Raw genomic sequence first — 17340 nt, 5'->3', positions numbered from 1 at the left:
TGCTTATGTTATGTTATTCATTTCATGTGCAAGGCCCTTTATAGCTTATTGTAGAAATCTTATTAAGAGCCTCGCACATAAAATGCATAACATAACATAAGCACAACATAAGACCAACGGACCAATGAAAATGTTATGTAAATCAATATGGCGACTTTATGCTGGATGCTCATTGGCCCATCGGTCTTATGTGTGCTTATGTTATGGGGCCGTATTCTTGAAAAATAACATATACGAAAATATACGAAAATACTATAGTATACGTTACATATATTATAGAATTCCCTAGTATTTTCGTATACGTTATATTTCAAGAATATGGCCGATGTTATGCATTTCATGTGCGAGGCTCTTTACCTATGGATCAACCAATTACGTTTGCCGCTCGATAAGCAAGTCTACGTTCCAAAAACCATCGAAGAATAGTGGCTACGCTAACCACTGCATAAACGAATGCACCCACATTTCGTTGAGATGTGTTACCGATAGCGGAATCACGGTAGAAAGAGAAAGGACGAGAGGGAGAGGGGAAAAAAAAAGAAAACAGAAGCACTGTTACACATCGGTTCGTGCGATATTTACGCGGGTTCGACGTCCGTGTATTCCTGTGTCTGTCTCTTACCGAGTACTCCGGTTTGTTTTTTCCTTTCTTTTTTTCGTTGCGTTGCAGGACACGCGTTGCCGCTTGGCGGGTACCCTCCCCTCTGGAGTCACCTCACGCGTACACACTGGTTGTCGTCATCCTCGAACCGGCTGTGAAGGGACTCCGCAATCATGTCCGCTAGTGTCTCCTATCAAATAGCGAATCTGCTGGAAAAGGTAATAAATTGATACAATTTATAGTATCGGAGAAATTTTATCTCTTCGAGCGAGATCTTCCGTAGTACCTTTTTTTTTGCGACATAACCTCGCAACCCATTCTGGACCCTTAGATGAAGAATGGCTGGCCGTTAACCTTTACAGTCGCGAGGTATGCAGTGTAACGTTTCGAGATCAGCGTCATATTTTGCATTCGATTATATATTAAACATATAGACTTGTTTTTAGAACCGCGTTTATAGAGATATTAACATGTTTTTTGCCAGTCTATTTTTATTATTCATTACATGTAAAATAAGGATAAAATAACAAAAAAAAGCGCTAATATTTATAAGCGCGTTCTGAATACGGGCTGTAAGGTAAGTCAGCGTAAGATGTCAGTTGAAGGAAGAAGCCACTTTGATTATAGTTCGTTTATAAGTCAGAGATTAGTTGTTCTGAATGTGCATAAATGTGCGCTAGACTGTTGGGAAGTGAAGAAGAATTTCAATACTGATAAGGATCGCCATAATAATAATACAAAGAGATAAGCTATGGAAGATATTTATAATATTTTATAAATATTAATATTTATAATATTTTATAACTTGATAGCTATAAGCTTTATGATTCAATGTATACTTTAAAGGCCTTTAAAACTGTTGCACAGTTTTGACACATGTTTCATGACAGTTACGTAGTTGATACAGATTTTATTTTATGAAATCATGTGTATAAGCTGTAGTAATATTTTTTTAATATTTGGAGATAAGATACAAGGGAGTGTGGGCTAAATCAAACCATGTTTCAAGTAGGACTTTTAATTTAAATGAATATGATTAAGCAGATTTGCGTACCATTTATAATGTAAAATTCTTATAAGATATCAAATATGTGACAACAGTTTGACATCTTAACATTCATTTCGCTATCACAACATTCAAAGTATAGATGTGAATATGTATTTTCAGCTATTGTGCAAAAATAAAAAAAAAAGAAAATTCTTGTAAACCATTGTTTTAAAGGTGTTGAAATTTTGAAAGGTAATTGATTTAAGATAAGTAAAGAGTGTAGAATTCAAAAATATCAAGCGTTTTGTGATTATTTTTGCAGTTCATTATAAAATTTGTTCCATAGTTTGAAAGGACTTGTGTCTGAATTGGACTTTTACATTGGAATTACAACCTGATAATAACACTGATGGCTGACCAAATCTGGTCTTAGAAATGTTAAATTAGTAAAATATTATGAGTTATCAGACTTGAAATAATTGAATTTTATAGATTTCAACTCTAATTATACAATATTATAATATGACCAGGAAACGTCTATATAAACTCACTAATTTTTTCTTTTTAATTATTATTTTTTTATTTTTGACTTAAATTGCTTATTTTTACTCATTTTATTAAAATTTTTTAAAATTCTATCTAACAGTTGGTAACTTAGAAGTGTTCAATTTGAACCAAGGGGTGGTTTGATTTGGAACCAATAGTTTGAAATTAGACTGAAAAAAGCATTTTTACATTTTTCATTATAGTTCAACACTGCTCAGAAATATGTCAAAATAGTCTGAAGCAAAAATGAAGGAAATTAAATTATCTTTTTAACAACACCTTCAGTTTTACAATCAAATTTTATTTGCGCCTTATAGAGAGCAAAAACTGCAAATAGGTTCGACTTACCCTACTCTCTCTTATACAACACATAATTTTTTGAAATTGATATTCTTTATTAAAATAATTTTATGAATTAAAATGTTAGGTATACAATTTTAATTATTTTTAATTTGTAAAATACTGTTTAAAATTAAAAAGTATGAATAATTTAATAAGAAATTACTTCCCAAATTGCTATTTCTATCTTATCAAATGTAAAAAGTCATGCCAATATAGAGTCAACACTAGTTTGTATAGTTTGTATAGTAATGTATAGTTTTATTATTTAATAAAATTAATACTATAGACATTTTGCTTCTATGGACTGTCTTCAGTTATTATTCAAAAGTTATTAACAATTATAATAAAAATTTATTCTTAAAATGGGCATATAGTCAATTACAAAAGCATTATACATGAAGGTATGCTATACATCTTAACTGTTAAGTTAGCTGTGTTTCCATGTTCACTTGATTTTATCACTCATGTCTATGTTACAACTTAAATTTGATTGTCTACTGTAGATAAGCAAAACAAGTTTTTATTATTACATTATATCATTTAAATGCTTATAGCATCTTCCTTTATAACTGGTATCTTGTCTTATCCATGTATGTTGCAAAAGATATCAGTTCTGCAGAACTTAACTAATTTTTTCTTCAAAAATTTGGAATATATATTGAAACTTTGAGTATTTTATTTGTATGAATAAATAAAGGTTTCTAGAATATTATATTAATTTTTTAATGCTTAATTCTACAATATAACATAATAAAATTATTTCAGAAAAAAGACTTAAGTGTGGCATTGTCCCCCAATTTACCTTAAGTTAAATATATAAAGGATGTCTTATAATTATTGACATAACGCTTGTAGAGTAGACTGAACAGAAAAGTTTCTGTACCGTTTTGCCATTTTCGTATTAGTTAACGAGAAATTAATTTATGATTGGAGAATATAAAGATCTTTACCAAAATGTAGTGAGAAGGATCGGATTTATTGTTAAAACGTATGCATATTCAATTTATATGTATGTAGTAATGTAACATACCTTCAATAATTCACACAAAAGCAACAGCATTTGCTTAAACAGGCAATTTATTGGTTTTAATTATTATTCTCATAGAGTTTTGTTTATTAAATATATAAACAAATAATTACAGCTCAATATATGTAATTATAATTTACTATAGAAAAGGTTAATAATGATCATGATATAATAATGGCCATGATATAAATTAAATATAATAATATAAACATAATTGATTCTTAAATCATAAAACTAACAATTTGAGAATAAAATATTCTCATGGATGTTTCAAACTTGTCCTTCAGCATTGTATGTTAACATGTTTACACTGTTACTCGAGGGGGAATTCACAACCCAAAATTTTGTACACCAATGCCGATTTTTGGCATTGCTGTAAAACACTGCCGACATTTTTGTACACTGCCGACAATGTTTATTGTTAGTCAATGCCTACAATGCCGTCAATCCTATATTAAAATTAAGGCAATGCCATGCAATTATGAACACTACCGCGTGCCCATTATCATACGCCAATGCCTGCACAAGAATTCTAAAGCTTTCCCGAAGTATTCTACACAATTATATAAAAAACTTCCAAAAATTTTATTTACGAACTGTATCTATACATTTTAATGTAATTGCACATTATTATGTGCTGTCTTATGCATATAACTGCAAACAATGGAACACTAAAAATAATAATAAAAATAATCAAAATAATGACCTTGATATTGTATTTGTTTGTAATCAAAATAAATTTTAAACATTCTTCTTTAAAAATTCTATACATTTTACTGTAATTGCACATTATTATGTGATGTCTTATGCATAGGTATACCTAACTTCAAACAATAGAATACTAAAAATAACAATGTCTGTTAAGTTAGCACCCCCATCACAAAAAATCGAAACGCCACTTATGCCAAAATTAAGTGCTTTTTATGTGCTAATTATGTACCCTATTTGAAATTTTTGTGCTCGAGCGGTTTAGCAGGAAAATGAGATTGAAGGTGGGGGTGCCAGCTTAACGTTAAGCCAGCACCAACTCATATAAATAATTAATAAAATAAAAAAATAAATACACTAGAATTAAGTGCTTTTTATGTGCTTTCCAACGATATATAAATAAATGTTCGTACTCTATCTCTTCGACCAGAAAATCGTCCCGAAAGTACGAATACACATTAACGGTACAAGAGTAAAGTACCAGAAAGAAAGCAATTCTGAAACTGATTATAGGCTTAAAATATTCTCCTATTTATGTGCTTTCGAAATATGCAAGACCAGATTTTTGTGCTCAACCACGTGATCGAAAAACCGACCCTGAAGTGAGCACCCCACCGTTCAGGTACAAGAGTAAACTACCAGAAAGAAAGCAATTATGAAATTGATTATAGGCTTAAAATATTCTTTTATTTATGTACTTTCGGAATATGCAAGAAAAAATTTTTGTGCTCAACCCCATGATCGAAAAACCGACTCTGAAGTGAGCTCACCACTCCCCAAGCACTGACGACAATGCCGTCAATATTATAGGTCACTGCTTACTTTTTTCGGCACTCCACTGCCGAAATTTTGTACACCAATGCCGGCTGTGAATTTCTCCTCGCTGTTACTTTAACCCTAGTTTCTCACACATATTTTTGGTTACCTTACGCCTCATCTATAGGTTTGTTGAACTCTGTAACTTTGACACGCTATATCTTTGAACAGAAAACATATTTTTTAGCTCATAATATATGAAATTGATATCTCAGAGCCTGATAAAGATAATAAATAAGGCCCGAATAAAATATTTTTAATTTTGAAGTAATTATAATTTTTTTTTTAAATTCTGTTGCAAAAATTTATAAAAAGTGAGTACTTTTAGTAAAAAAAGTTAATATGCACAAGAGGGGAGCAGCCTTTGATGACCTTGATATGTGTTATCAAGGAGAGAGTTCTGAGTGACTTACAAAAAATTTTAAGTAATGCTTACTTTTTATTAAAAAATTATTAACAAAAAAAGTTCAGGTATAAACTTTTTATTAAAAAAGATATTTACGAATAAAATTTAGCGACTTTCCACATAAAACGAGGTCCACCTCCTTTTCTGTCTAGGGGTGAAACGAGGTCTACAATTGTTCTGTTCTATATGGGTTTGCGACTTTCTATATAAAGCGAGTTCCAATCTACTTGGGACGAAATGAGGTCTATAATTGTTCTGTTTCACATGAGTCTATAATATACTGAAAATGGAAACTTTGTAAAAATGAATTTTGTTGTAAAGCAGACATTTGTTGCCTTCTTTAATTTAATATTTTATACTTGTCAGTTGTTAATTTGGTAATACGAAAAATTTTAGTAATGTTTGCCGCTTTTATTTACATCTATATTTAGGGGAGACCGCGGCTATTTGTTAGACTTTTTATTGTGTCTCCTGAGTCTTATATTCATTAAAAAAAAATATAGAACGGTTTGAAAGGTTGAACCTTTCCCTTCACAATGCCGGTAGATAGAACATGGAAGTGTACTTGCTTTGAAGTACATATAAAAATGTCGACCAATGCCAAAAATTACGAATAGCTTTAAGCCCGGGGTAATTCGTAACTAGTCCGGGAATATCTCGAAATTTGTGTTTCAAGTTGAAAGACTGTAAAAAAGACTGTAAGAAGCTGTTGTTAAGACTTTCTTTTATTTAAAAAAGGATATAGGTATACAATAAACAAATGCAAACATACATGTTCACATGTCTTTTTATGCCATCGGTGTGACAGATTTCCTCACAAGTGTCAATCTTTAACGTTTTATAATTTTTTACCTGCTTAAGAGCGACGATTTTATATTCATATTTATGTTCTATGTACTAAAATACACAGTATTATCAAGTTTGAACTAAATCAATGAAGAATTTTACCTCAATGCTTAACTCTGCGTAGCGCAGACGTTCGTAACACAGCCAAAAAGTTAGGGTTACCCAACTTAGGTTAGGCGCTGCAATCAGTATTAACGAATCGCCCTGGTGCTCGGTATTACGAATAGCCCCAACATCAACTATGCGCATTATTGCGTATGATCGACAAAAACAGACATCACACAGCAAAAAGTAAACACGAAATTTTTCAAATACACTTAACTGGACACGATACATTCAAAGTTTTCAAAAAAACCTTATTATCTTATTTAAATTTTGAAGAAATGCTGACTATCAGAAATTACTTCGACTGTCGCAAAACATATTTTTCACTACTACGACTTTAATATGACCAACAAAACTTTGTTAGTAACATCGTTACTTTAGGACGTGTTTACAGTGTTTAAAGTAAATTTTTAATATGTAACCATAAAAAGATATTTCCAATTATCGAATTACCCCGTCTAACGATTTGCCCCGGTCTCCCCTACATGTTAGCAATAATTTTACGTTATAAAACTTATGTGGAACAATACAACTATAGACCTTGTTTTGTTTTGTAAGCAGGAGGGGGGTGGGCTTCGCTTTGTATGGAAAGTCGCAAACCTATGTGGAACAATTATAAACCTCGTTTTACCCCTTCTAAGCAGGGGGGGGGGGTGGACCTTGTTTTGTGTGGAAAATGACAAAACTTTATTCGTAAATATTTTTTTAATAAGGAGTGTATACCTCAATTTTTTTGTTAATAATTTTTTAGGTGTTTTTTTTCCAAATTATGAGTTGTATATATTTATTAAATAATGTACAAATTAATTATTATAAATGTATTCTGTAATATAAAAAAGTATTAAAGCAGTCATAAAACTTTTTGTAAATAGTTTTTTAATAAGAAATGAACATTACTTAAAACTTTTTGTAAGTCACTCAGAACCTTCTTGATAACATATGTCAAGGTCAAGGTCGTCAGAAGTTGCTCCCTTTTGTGTATATTTACCGGAAAAAAATCAAATTTTTAAATTTTATCTTAAAGCAAAAAAAAACCAGATTTGTTAGTTGACTTTCTGGACTAAAAGAAAATAGTTTGATATGAATTATTTCAAAAAGCATGTATAATAGCATATATAATAATATATGCTTCTAAAAGCAGACGGGGGATATTTCTACCGTCCTCGGTAAAACTGTAAAGTATTTTATTGCGAAAAATAACACCCCATCCAGGGTTCGAATCTGGCATCTCCGGAATTTTTGGTCCCGGTGTCTTACCACCTCGACCACTGGGACACAGTGATATTTCTCGCAATATTGGTATATGAGTGACAACGCATTCTAGGCACGTGATTTAAATTACAAATATGTTATTGGACCGATAGTGTAACAACACAATGATAGTAAGAAAGCCTTCTTCTGTCGTAGCTAGGTCTTAGTGCTTATATTTATTTATGTGATTTTATATACTCCGAATTTAAGTTATTTTTTTGTTTTGTTTTACTAACAATTCTAATTGAAATAATTAAAAATAAGTACAAAGGCTAATGAGAGTCAGCGCGGTTAGCAATGCGCACAACAAAACATCAAAAATAGACAAAAATTCTTTGTTTACTTAATACAAGTTTGAAAGTTTCGACTCTTTTTTGAAGTCATTATCAGCTTAATAATAAATTCCAATAATAAAAATCAATTGAAATATCAAATCAGGTGTGCGGACGAGTCACTCACGGTTTGCCGAACCCGAAGTGCTAATTTCCCACCGTGTATATTATGAGAGGAGATGGTTTGATCCCTCTATAAATATGTGCGAAGTTCTGCGTAAGTTGATCTAAGTAAGTAAAAAATTTATCAAGTAACTCATCCCAAAATGTTGACCAGTGAAGCAATGAATAGCACTTTGGATTCGGTAAACTGTGAGTGATTGCATACCGAACCGACGATGACTTGATGTCTTAATTGGTTTTTGTTGTTGGAACTTATTATTAAGCTGATAATGACTTCAAAGAAGAGTCAAAATGTTCGAACTTGTATTGAATAAACAACGCATTTTTGTCTATTTTTGATGTTTTGTTGTGCGCATTGCTAACCGAGCTGACTCTCATTAGCCTTTGTACTTATTTTTAATTGTTTAAATTTTGAGAGTCTTACTTAAGTATATTTGTTTTAACTCTAATTAAGATTTGAACCTGGATTTTCCTACATTCCATGTGCTTTCGTGTACTTCGATGGTCGAACTGGCTAAGACACTCACGGAATGTAGAGATCCAGATTTAAACCTTAGTTGAAGTAATATTTTTAACAATTTATTTTTCACTTTCTTTGGCAGCAGGAGGAGGGAATTTTAAAGATGCTAGTCAGTATCAGTAATATTAAATTGATTTTTAATTTAATTCTGATATTATATTATTTTTCTAATTTAGTTCAAGAGCTGTGTTTGAAACCAACAGTGGCGCACAGTTGAGAATTGGAAACTATATGTCACTATAAAATTACATGCAAGATATTTTATCACCAAGATCTTGTTATGACTGTATGGATCCTTCTTTGATTTAAATTGTTGCACCAAGATTACGGCCTTAAGTCTATTAAAACCATACTTATATAATTTTTTTTAACAATTAGTTCTGGACTCTCAAGATTTAAATACAATTAATGATTGGAAACCAAGCTAATGAGAGTCAGCACGGATCAAAGTGCGTAATCACAAGTATCGATATTAAATTATTTATTTAATTCAAACTTACAAAACGAACGTTTTGATTTGCTTTGGAGTCATTTTCAGCGCAAAAAAAATAATAAAAGTAATAGAAATAATAGTTGTCATCAATCATCGAAAACAGGAAGCATGATCACTATATAACTGTCGTATAATCTTTTTGGATGCCGAAAAATTATTTTGAATGAGACTATATTTCTCATGGCAATGTCGCAAGAGATGACGACATTTCCCCATATAACTGTCATATAATTATTTTAGATGTCAAAAACTTACTCTAATTACGACTATATTTCTATTTATATGTCAAAAAGATACAAAGGTAACTAATTTTCACTGTAATACTAGATTCACCGTCAATTTATTTTATATATTTTTGGCAATTTGACTGTCTTTGTCTCGCGGTACTTCTACATTGATACTTATGCATTGGTTTATGGCGTGTTATTTGCAACCACCTGACCTTCGGTATAACGTGTAAGCAGGAGGCGACTTTCCAGACAGTATGCATTCGGACTTGAGACCGTGAGTACGTGTTGGTGTGAAACAAGTAACGTTTGAATACGTGCTTCGTCAAAAGAAATTAATTTCTGTGAAAAAGATTTATCTAAAGCTTAGTCGTCATTAGCCCGAAATGGGGATTCATGAGGAAATATAGTCGTAATTAGAATAAGTTTTTGACATCTAAAATAATTATATGACTGTTATATGGGGAAGTGTCATCTCTTGCGACATTGCCATGAAAAATATAGTCTTATTTAAAATAATTTTTTGGCATCTAAAAAGATTATACGACAGTTATATAATGGAATGTCATGCTTCCTGTTTTTGATGACTGATAACTATTATTTCTATTACTTTTACTATTTTTTAAAGTAGAGAAATATTTGACCGTTAATGAAACGACACAACTTGAAAGCCTTCTACGGTCGCAGTTAGATCTTTGTGCTTGTTTTTATTTATGTGATTTTATATACCTTCCTTGAATTCAATGAACTGTGCGCTGAATTGTTTTTTTAGTCATAACACAGTTTTACATTGAACAAAATAAGATAATATCATGTATTATTAAATTTGAAATTAATATTAACCTTTTTTTCCTCTGAAAAAACTAAAGAATTTATTGCGAAAAACATCTCAGCCAGGGTTCGAACCTGGGAACTCCCGAATCTTCGGAACGGGTGTCTTAGCCAACTCAACCACTGAGGCTGTGATGATATTTCTCGCAATAATCGACTATGAGTTAGAAACGCTTTTCGAGGCAGCGTGATTTCAAAGTAGAGAGATATTTGACCGTTAATGAAACAACATAACTTGAAAGCCTTCTACGGTGAGGTGATATTTTTTGCAATAAATTCTTTACAGTTTTTTAGGGGGGGGGGGTTAATGTTAATTTTAAATTTAATAATACGTTATATTACCTAATCTTGTTCAATATAGAGCTGTTATGACTGAAAAAACAATTCGGCGCGCAGTTTATCGAATTTGAGGAAGGTATATAAAATCACACAAACAAGCACGAAGATCTAGCTGCGACTGTAGAAGGCTTTCAAGTTGTGTTGTTTTACTATTTTTTGTTGCGTTGAAGATGATTCCAAAGCGAGTTGAAACGTTTGTTTTGTAAGTTTGAATTGAATATATAATTTAATATCGATATTGTGATTGCGCACTTTGATTCGCGCCGACTCTTATTAGTCTGGTTTTCAATCATTAATTGTATTATAATTTTTTTTATTTTATCTAAAATACATTTACATATAATTTGTCTTATCCAGATAATTTTAAGTTTTAAGCATAATAATAGTAATAAGCAAAATAATTTAGCGATTTCAGAAGCATAAGGCCCTTACATTTAAAATAATGCATAAATGTTACAAGAAATTAACAGAAAAATAACTGAAATATAACGATTTGTTACCTTTAGAAAAAACCTGATAATACTTTTAGAAGGTATTTACCACAAAAAACTAGGAAAATCTGGAATTTTTAAGGAATTTTTTTTTATTTTTAAATTAAAAATTCTTAAATCTAGAATAAAATGAATTTTAATATAGACTAGATCAGATTAAAATAGCGAAAGGTTGTTATGCTGATTACATTAATGAGTCGGGTGATTTTGAATTTGTAATCGCGAAAGAATCTGTAAATAATGATTATGCAAAATATTCAATACCAGATTCCCAAAATAGCATCTTATTCAAAGCTCGATTGCGTTCTAGACACTCAAATTTTGTTAAATATTTTGTACCAGGTGTACAAGTATGAAATGCGGATTTGAGACAACAGATGGTGCACTAATGCAGTGTGTAGTATAAAGATTTGACGTATATGCCATTTTGTTCTGCCATCAACTAGAGTCAATGCGCACAAATGATAAATTGAAAAAGTGTTTACATAGTATTGTTTTGCTGTGTTCAATATGTCGAAATTTGTGTCAAATAAATAGCATTTGCGGACAGTGTTAATTTTTTGTTTTTATTTGAAGAAAACTGCTGCTGAATTATACTGATTACTTCGAGAAGTTTATGATGAACATGCTCCATCGTAAGATACGTGTGAGTAATGGTTTCGGCATTTCAAAAGTGGTGATTTCAATGTTGCAGACAAGGAATATGGAAAACTACCAAAAAGATACGAAGATGTAGAATTGCAAGCATTGTTGGACGAAGACGATTCACAAAAACAAAAACAACTGGTAAAGCAATTGAGCGTTAGTTGATAAGCTGTTTCTAATTGTCTGATACGACAGATGGGAAATATTCAGAAGGTCGGCAGATGGATACCACATGAGTTGAACGAGAGGCAGATGGAGAGACACAAAAACACATGTGAAATTTTACTTAAACGATACAAAAGAAAGACGTTTTTGCATTGTATCGTTACTGGGGATGAAAAGTGGATATATTTTGAAAATCCCAAGCGCAAAAAATCATGAGTAGAGCCAGGCGCACCATTCACATCAACCGCAAGACCGAATTGTTTTGACAGGAAAACGATGCTCTGTTTGACCAGAAAGGTGTGGTCTAATAGCTGTCTATGAGCTGTTAAAGTCTGGTGAAACGGTTAATACCAAACAGTACCAATAATTGATTGGTATTGGATTTGAACCGTTTGCTGCTCGAAAAACGACCAGAATATCGAAAAAGGCAACACAAGGATATTTTTCTTTATGACAATGCTCCATTACATACGGCAAAACCAGTTTGCAACACGTTGGAAACACTCAGCTGGGAAGTGCTAGCTCATGCGGCTTACTTACCAGACTTGTCTCTTTCCGATTACCACTTGTTTGCATCGATGGGTCACGCACTTGCTGAACAGCACTTTGGTTCATACAAAAATGTGAAAAAATGGCTCGATGAATGGTTTACGGCAAAAGGGGAAGGTTTTTACTGGCATGGTATGCACAAATTACCCGAAAGATGGAAAAAATGTATAACTACCAATGGAGCATACTTTGAATAAATTATTTTTTATCATTCTTCCGAATTTAATGTGTTGTTTTTTTTTTGGAAAAAAAATCTGCATTTCATACTTGTACACCTGGTATATTTACTTGTTGTTAAAATAAAAGATGGAATTGATCCTATTATTGGGCATACTTGTGGATGCAAGGTGGGTCAATGTGTTGTTGGATGTTGTTCTCACATTGCAACACTTGTGTGGTTTTTTGGTAAAGCTCGATTTTAAAAGAAAATCTTAATGCCTGTTTAATTCCTCAATGACTTTAATGAAGAATCATTATTATCAGATGCTGAAAGTGCAAACAAAGTGTGAATTTATTTTTATATTATATTATACATTTGCAGACACAAGTTAGATAAAAAAAATCAAAATATTTAAGATAGACTCGGCAGTATTAAAATTAGAAAATAAAACGTACAAAATGCGAGTCAAACGCGGTAATTGGTGCGTCAATGATAACATGTACATACAATGTATTTAAGATTTAGTACATCGAAATGTATACATTAATAAATCGGACGCGTTTTGACTTCCCTTGAAGTCATTTTCAACGATGCAATTACATTAAAATAATCGTTGCGTGACGTGGTGGTCGCGTTGAACAAAAGAAATAAACATTTCAAGCCCGGCATACGTTGTCTCCGACTCGAGAGCAAGAAATTGACACGCCGTGTAGTCTCTATTTTGTGTGCCAGAATTCAGAGCAAATTTACACATTATGGTTCATCAATGTTGACCACCAAGATGGACATATGAGCGATCATGTCGTAATTTGTAATGGACAGTGAAAATAAATCCTCGGAATTTATAAAATAAAAAATTCAGACAAATCACCAGCATTGTCAATTCCAGCCGTTTTGTAAGGTGTTGACGTCACATCGTAAAATAATAAATTAACACAGATTTTTTTAAAAAAAGACGTCATTGAGTCGGAAAAAATAAAACCAATAAATATAATAAATAGAATGGCACACAGATAGTCGATGTTTCTTCGTCAACGGTACGAACACAAATGAGCACGAAATAATAGCCGATATGTATCAGAGAGGTCACAACCTGTCTAAGATCGCCGAGTAAGCATGGTCGAGGAAGTCCGTGTTTGTTTGTAAATTCAGACTCTCTCTCTGAGATTTAATATGTGGCATCTCTGAAATAAGCCGTTTGAAAATAGTCTTTTCGACATCAAGAATATTGTCCCATTGAATATTGTCCCAATCAAAATCATGACCACGATACAATCTATGGTCAGTAATAACAGAATTAGTTGTTGTGTTCCTACAAATATGTTGGCGCTGTTCTGAGATTCTCGTATTTAATTGTCTCTCCGTTTGACCCACATAGGAAGCATCGCAATCATTGCACAATATTTTATACACGACATTTTTTTTTAAGGAATCCTGGAGAGGATTCTTATGGATTTTGATAAAAGTGCGGAGTTTGATGAGACTGTAAAATGCTAATCCAGAGTCAGTATTATTTGTGATGCCCCTGAATTTGTTAGACAATGAATCAATAAAGGAGATTGTAAACCAATTTTTTGTTTGTTTAGATTCAGAATTATTAGTGAAATTATCTTGTTGGGTATTTTGATTATGGATCAGACTTTTCAATCTTGTTTTAATAGTTTAAAAATAAAATCTAACGGATAGTCATTACTCAAAAGAATGTTCACTACTGACTCTAGATTTTTTTGGTGAAATTCAGGATGCGACAAAAAGAAGACTCCATCAACCATGCCCATGATAACACCTCTCTTTTGTGAGAGCGGATGCTGAGACAAAAAATTCAGATATCTTTCTGAAAATGTAGGTTTGTGAAACCAGTCAAATTTAATCTTATTGTCAGAAATTAAAATCGTAGTGTCTAAAAAATTAATTTTATCACCACCGATTTTGATAGTGAATTTTAACCTTGGATGAATCGCGTTGAAATGATTCAATAAAGTATGATTCAAATTTGCTAAATAACGTCAACAGATTCCATTTCCTTTGACCTCACTATTTTCCTTGATCTCTCTTTTTTTTATAACAATATTTCCCCTCCCTTTTTTGTTACCATCAGAAACAAATGGTTTTTGATCTGCCATCTACAGTTATATCTACGAATGTACAATGTTTGTTGCAACTTAGTGAGAATTTCTCCTTATCAATTAGTAACAAAAAAATTGTTATATTCGAATTTATAAAAAATATTGAACGGAATATCAAAAAATTTTTGGATCCACTACAAATGTCAATCAAAAACCATTCCATTCCTTTACTCAACAATCTTTTATCTTTTTCTCCTCCTAAGAATAAATCACAATTTTCAAATTTAGTTAAGAATACAAATGTTTTTTAAAAGACAATCCGAATTTGATAATCACAAAGGCTGATAAGGGTAATATTATGGTTGCTTTGAACAGAGATGATTACACGAATAAATTAAATGAGATGTTGTCGGACAGTGAAACTTATACGATAATCAAAAAAGATCCTTCAAAGAACTTGACGAGTAAGCTTAGAATGTTGTTGTCAAGGTGGAGGAATCTGAATTATATCTCAGATTCCAACTACAAAAAAATTTTCTGTAACGATGGCTTAATACCTAGAGTCTACGGTCTCCCGAAAGTACACAAGTACGAATTGCCCCCTTAGAATCTTTGTCTCATCAATTGACAGTCCGTTATATGAGTTGGCAACGTTTTTACACAAAATACTTTTCACTAGTATCCCACCAGCTTGTGGGCACATTGACCACAGCTTCGAGTTTGTAAAGAAATTGAACAATTCACAAATTAATAGTAATTTCTGATTAATATCGTTAGACGTTGTGTCATTGTTTACGAATGTTTCCACTGAACTGGCTGTTAACAGTATTCACAGGAGATGGAACCTCATCTCGCAACATTGCAAAATTTCTTGAGACGAATTCGTGGGTGCCGTTTGCTTTGTTCTTGACTCGACTTTTTTTAAATTTGACAATCAATACTACAAACAAAATTTCGGGATTCCCATGGGCTCTCCACTATCGCCTATCATTGACGATTTAGTTATGCAAGATTTGGAGAGTGAGGTGCTTGAGACAATTGATTTTCCTGTAGCTTTTTATTACCGATACGTAGACGATATTGTCACAGCGTTGCCACCACCATACATTGATACTTTATTGAATCATTTCAACGCGATTCATCCAAGGTTAAAATTCACTATCGAAGTTGGCGGTGATAAAATTAATTTTTTAGACACTACGATTTTAATTTTTGACAATAAGATTAAATTTGACTGGTTTCACAAATCTACATTTTCAGAAAGATATCTGAATTTTTTGTCTCAGCATCCGCTCTCACAAAAAAAAGGTATTATCATGAGCATCGTTGATAGAACCTTCTCTTTGTCGCATCTTGAATTTCACCAAAAAATCTAGAGTCAGTAGTGAACATTTTTTTGAGTAATGACTATCCATTAGATTTTATTTTTAAAACTATTAAAACAAGATTAAAAAGTTTGATCCATAATCGAAATACCCAACAGGATAATTTCACTAATAATTCTGAATTTGAACAAACAAAAAATTGGTTTACGATCCCCTTTATTGATGTGTCTAATGTGTCTAACAAATTCAGGGGCATCACAAATAATACTGACTTTGGATTGGCATTTTACAGTCTCAACAAACTCAACACTTTTATCAAAGTTTATATGGATCCTCTCCAGGATACCTCCAAAAAGAACGTCGTGTATAAAATATTGTGCAATGACTGCGATGCTTCCTATGAGTCAGACGGAGAGACAATTAAATACGAGAATCTCAGAACAGCGCCAACATAGGTATTTGTAGGAACACAACAACTAATTCTGTTATTACTGACCATAGATTGTATCGCGGTCATGATTTTAGGACAATATTCAAGTTCTTGATGTCGAAAAGAATATTTTCAAACGGCTTATTTCAGAGATGCCACATATTAAATCTCAGAGAGAGAGAGTCTGAATTTACAAACAAACACGGACTTCCTCGACCATGCTTACTCGGCGATCTTAGACAGGTTGTGACCTCTCTGATACATATCGGCTATTATTTCGTGCTCATTTGTGTTCGTACCGTTGACGAAGAAACATCGACTATCTGTGTGCCATTCTATTTATTATATTTATTAGTTTTTTTTTTCGACTCAATGACGTCTTTTTTAAAAAAATCTGTGTTAATTTATTATTTTACGATGTAACGTCAACACCTTACAAAACGGCTTGAATTGACAGTGCTGGTGAGTTGTCTGAATTTTTTATTTTATAAATTCCGAGGATTCATTTTCACTGTCCATTACAAATTACGGCATGATCGCTCATATGTCCATCTTGGTGGTCAACATTGATGGACCATAATGTGTAAATTTGCTCTGAATTCTGGCACACAAAACACACTACACGGCGTGTCAATTTCTTGCTCTCGAGTCGGAGACAACGTATGCCGGGCTTGAAATGTTTATTTCTTTTGTTCAACGCGACCACCACGTCACGCAACAATTATTTATTAATTGTTAAAATTTATTATTATTAATGTAATTGCATCGTTGAAAATGATTTCAAGGGAAGTCAAAACGCGTCCGATTTATTAATGTATACATTTCGATGTACTAAATCTTAAATACATTGTATGTACATGTTATCATTGACGCACCAATTACCGCGTTTGACTCCCATTTCCTACATTTTATTTTCTAATTTAAATTAGATAAATTAGAGATTAAAAATAATATTAAAGAAATTTAAATAATTTGGCGGTATTTTAAATGTTTAGAGGAATTTGTTAA

The 17340-nt window shown here is 32.2% G+C and overlaps 1 protein-coding gene across 1 annotated transcript in view; it reads left to right on the top strand.

Annotated features, from left to right (window-relative positions):
* The first annotated feature begins 429 nt into the window (after positions 1-429).
* Positions 430-17340, top strand: part of LOC105196194 (cullin-associated NEDD8-dissociated protein 1) — a 63245-nt gene continuing 46334 nt past the window's right edge. The window contains exons 1-2 of the mRNA XM_039448254.1: positions 430-565; positions 671-819. Coding sequence (XP_039304188.1) covers positions 775-819 — 45 coding nt within the window. The 5' untranslated portion in view covers positions 430-565; positions 671-774. The remainder of the gene's footprint in view (positions 566-670; positions 820-17340) is intronic.

Source organism: Solenopsis invicta, chromosome 4, assembly GCF_016802725.1.
Source record: "Solenopsis invicta isolate M01_SB chromosome 4, UNIL_Sinv_3.0, whole genome shotgun sequence".
In the NCBI taxonomy this organism is placed as follows: Eukaryota; Metazoa; Arthropoda; class Insecta; order Hymenoptera; family Formicidae; genus Solenopsis; species Solenopsis invicta.
Note: the sequence above shows the minus strand (reverse complement) of the source record. Positions and strands in the feature narration are given on the sequence as shown.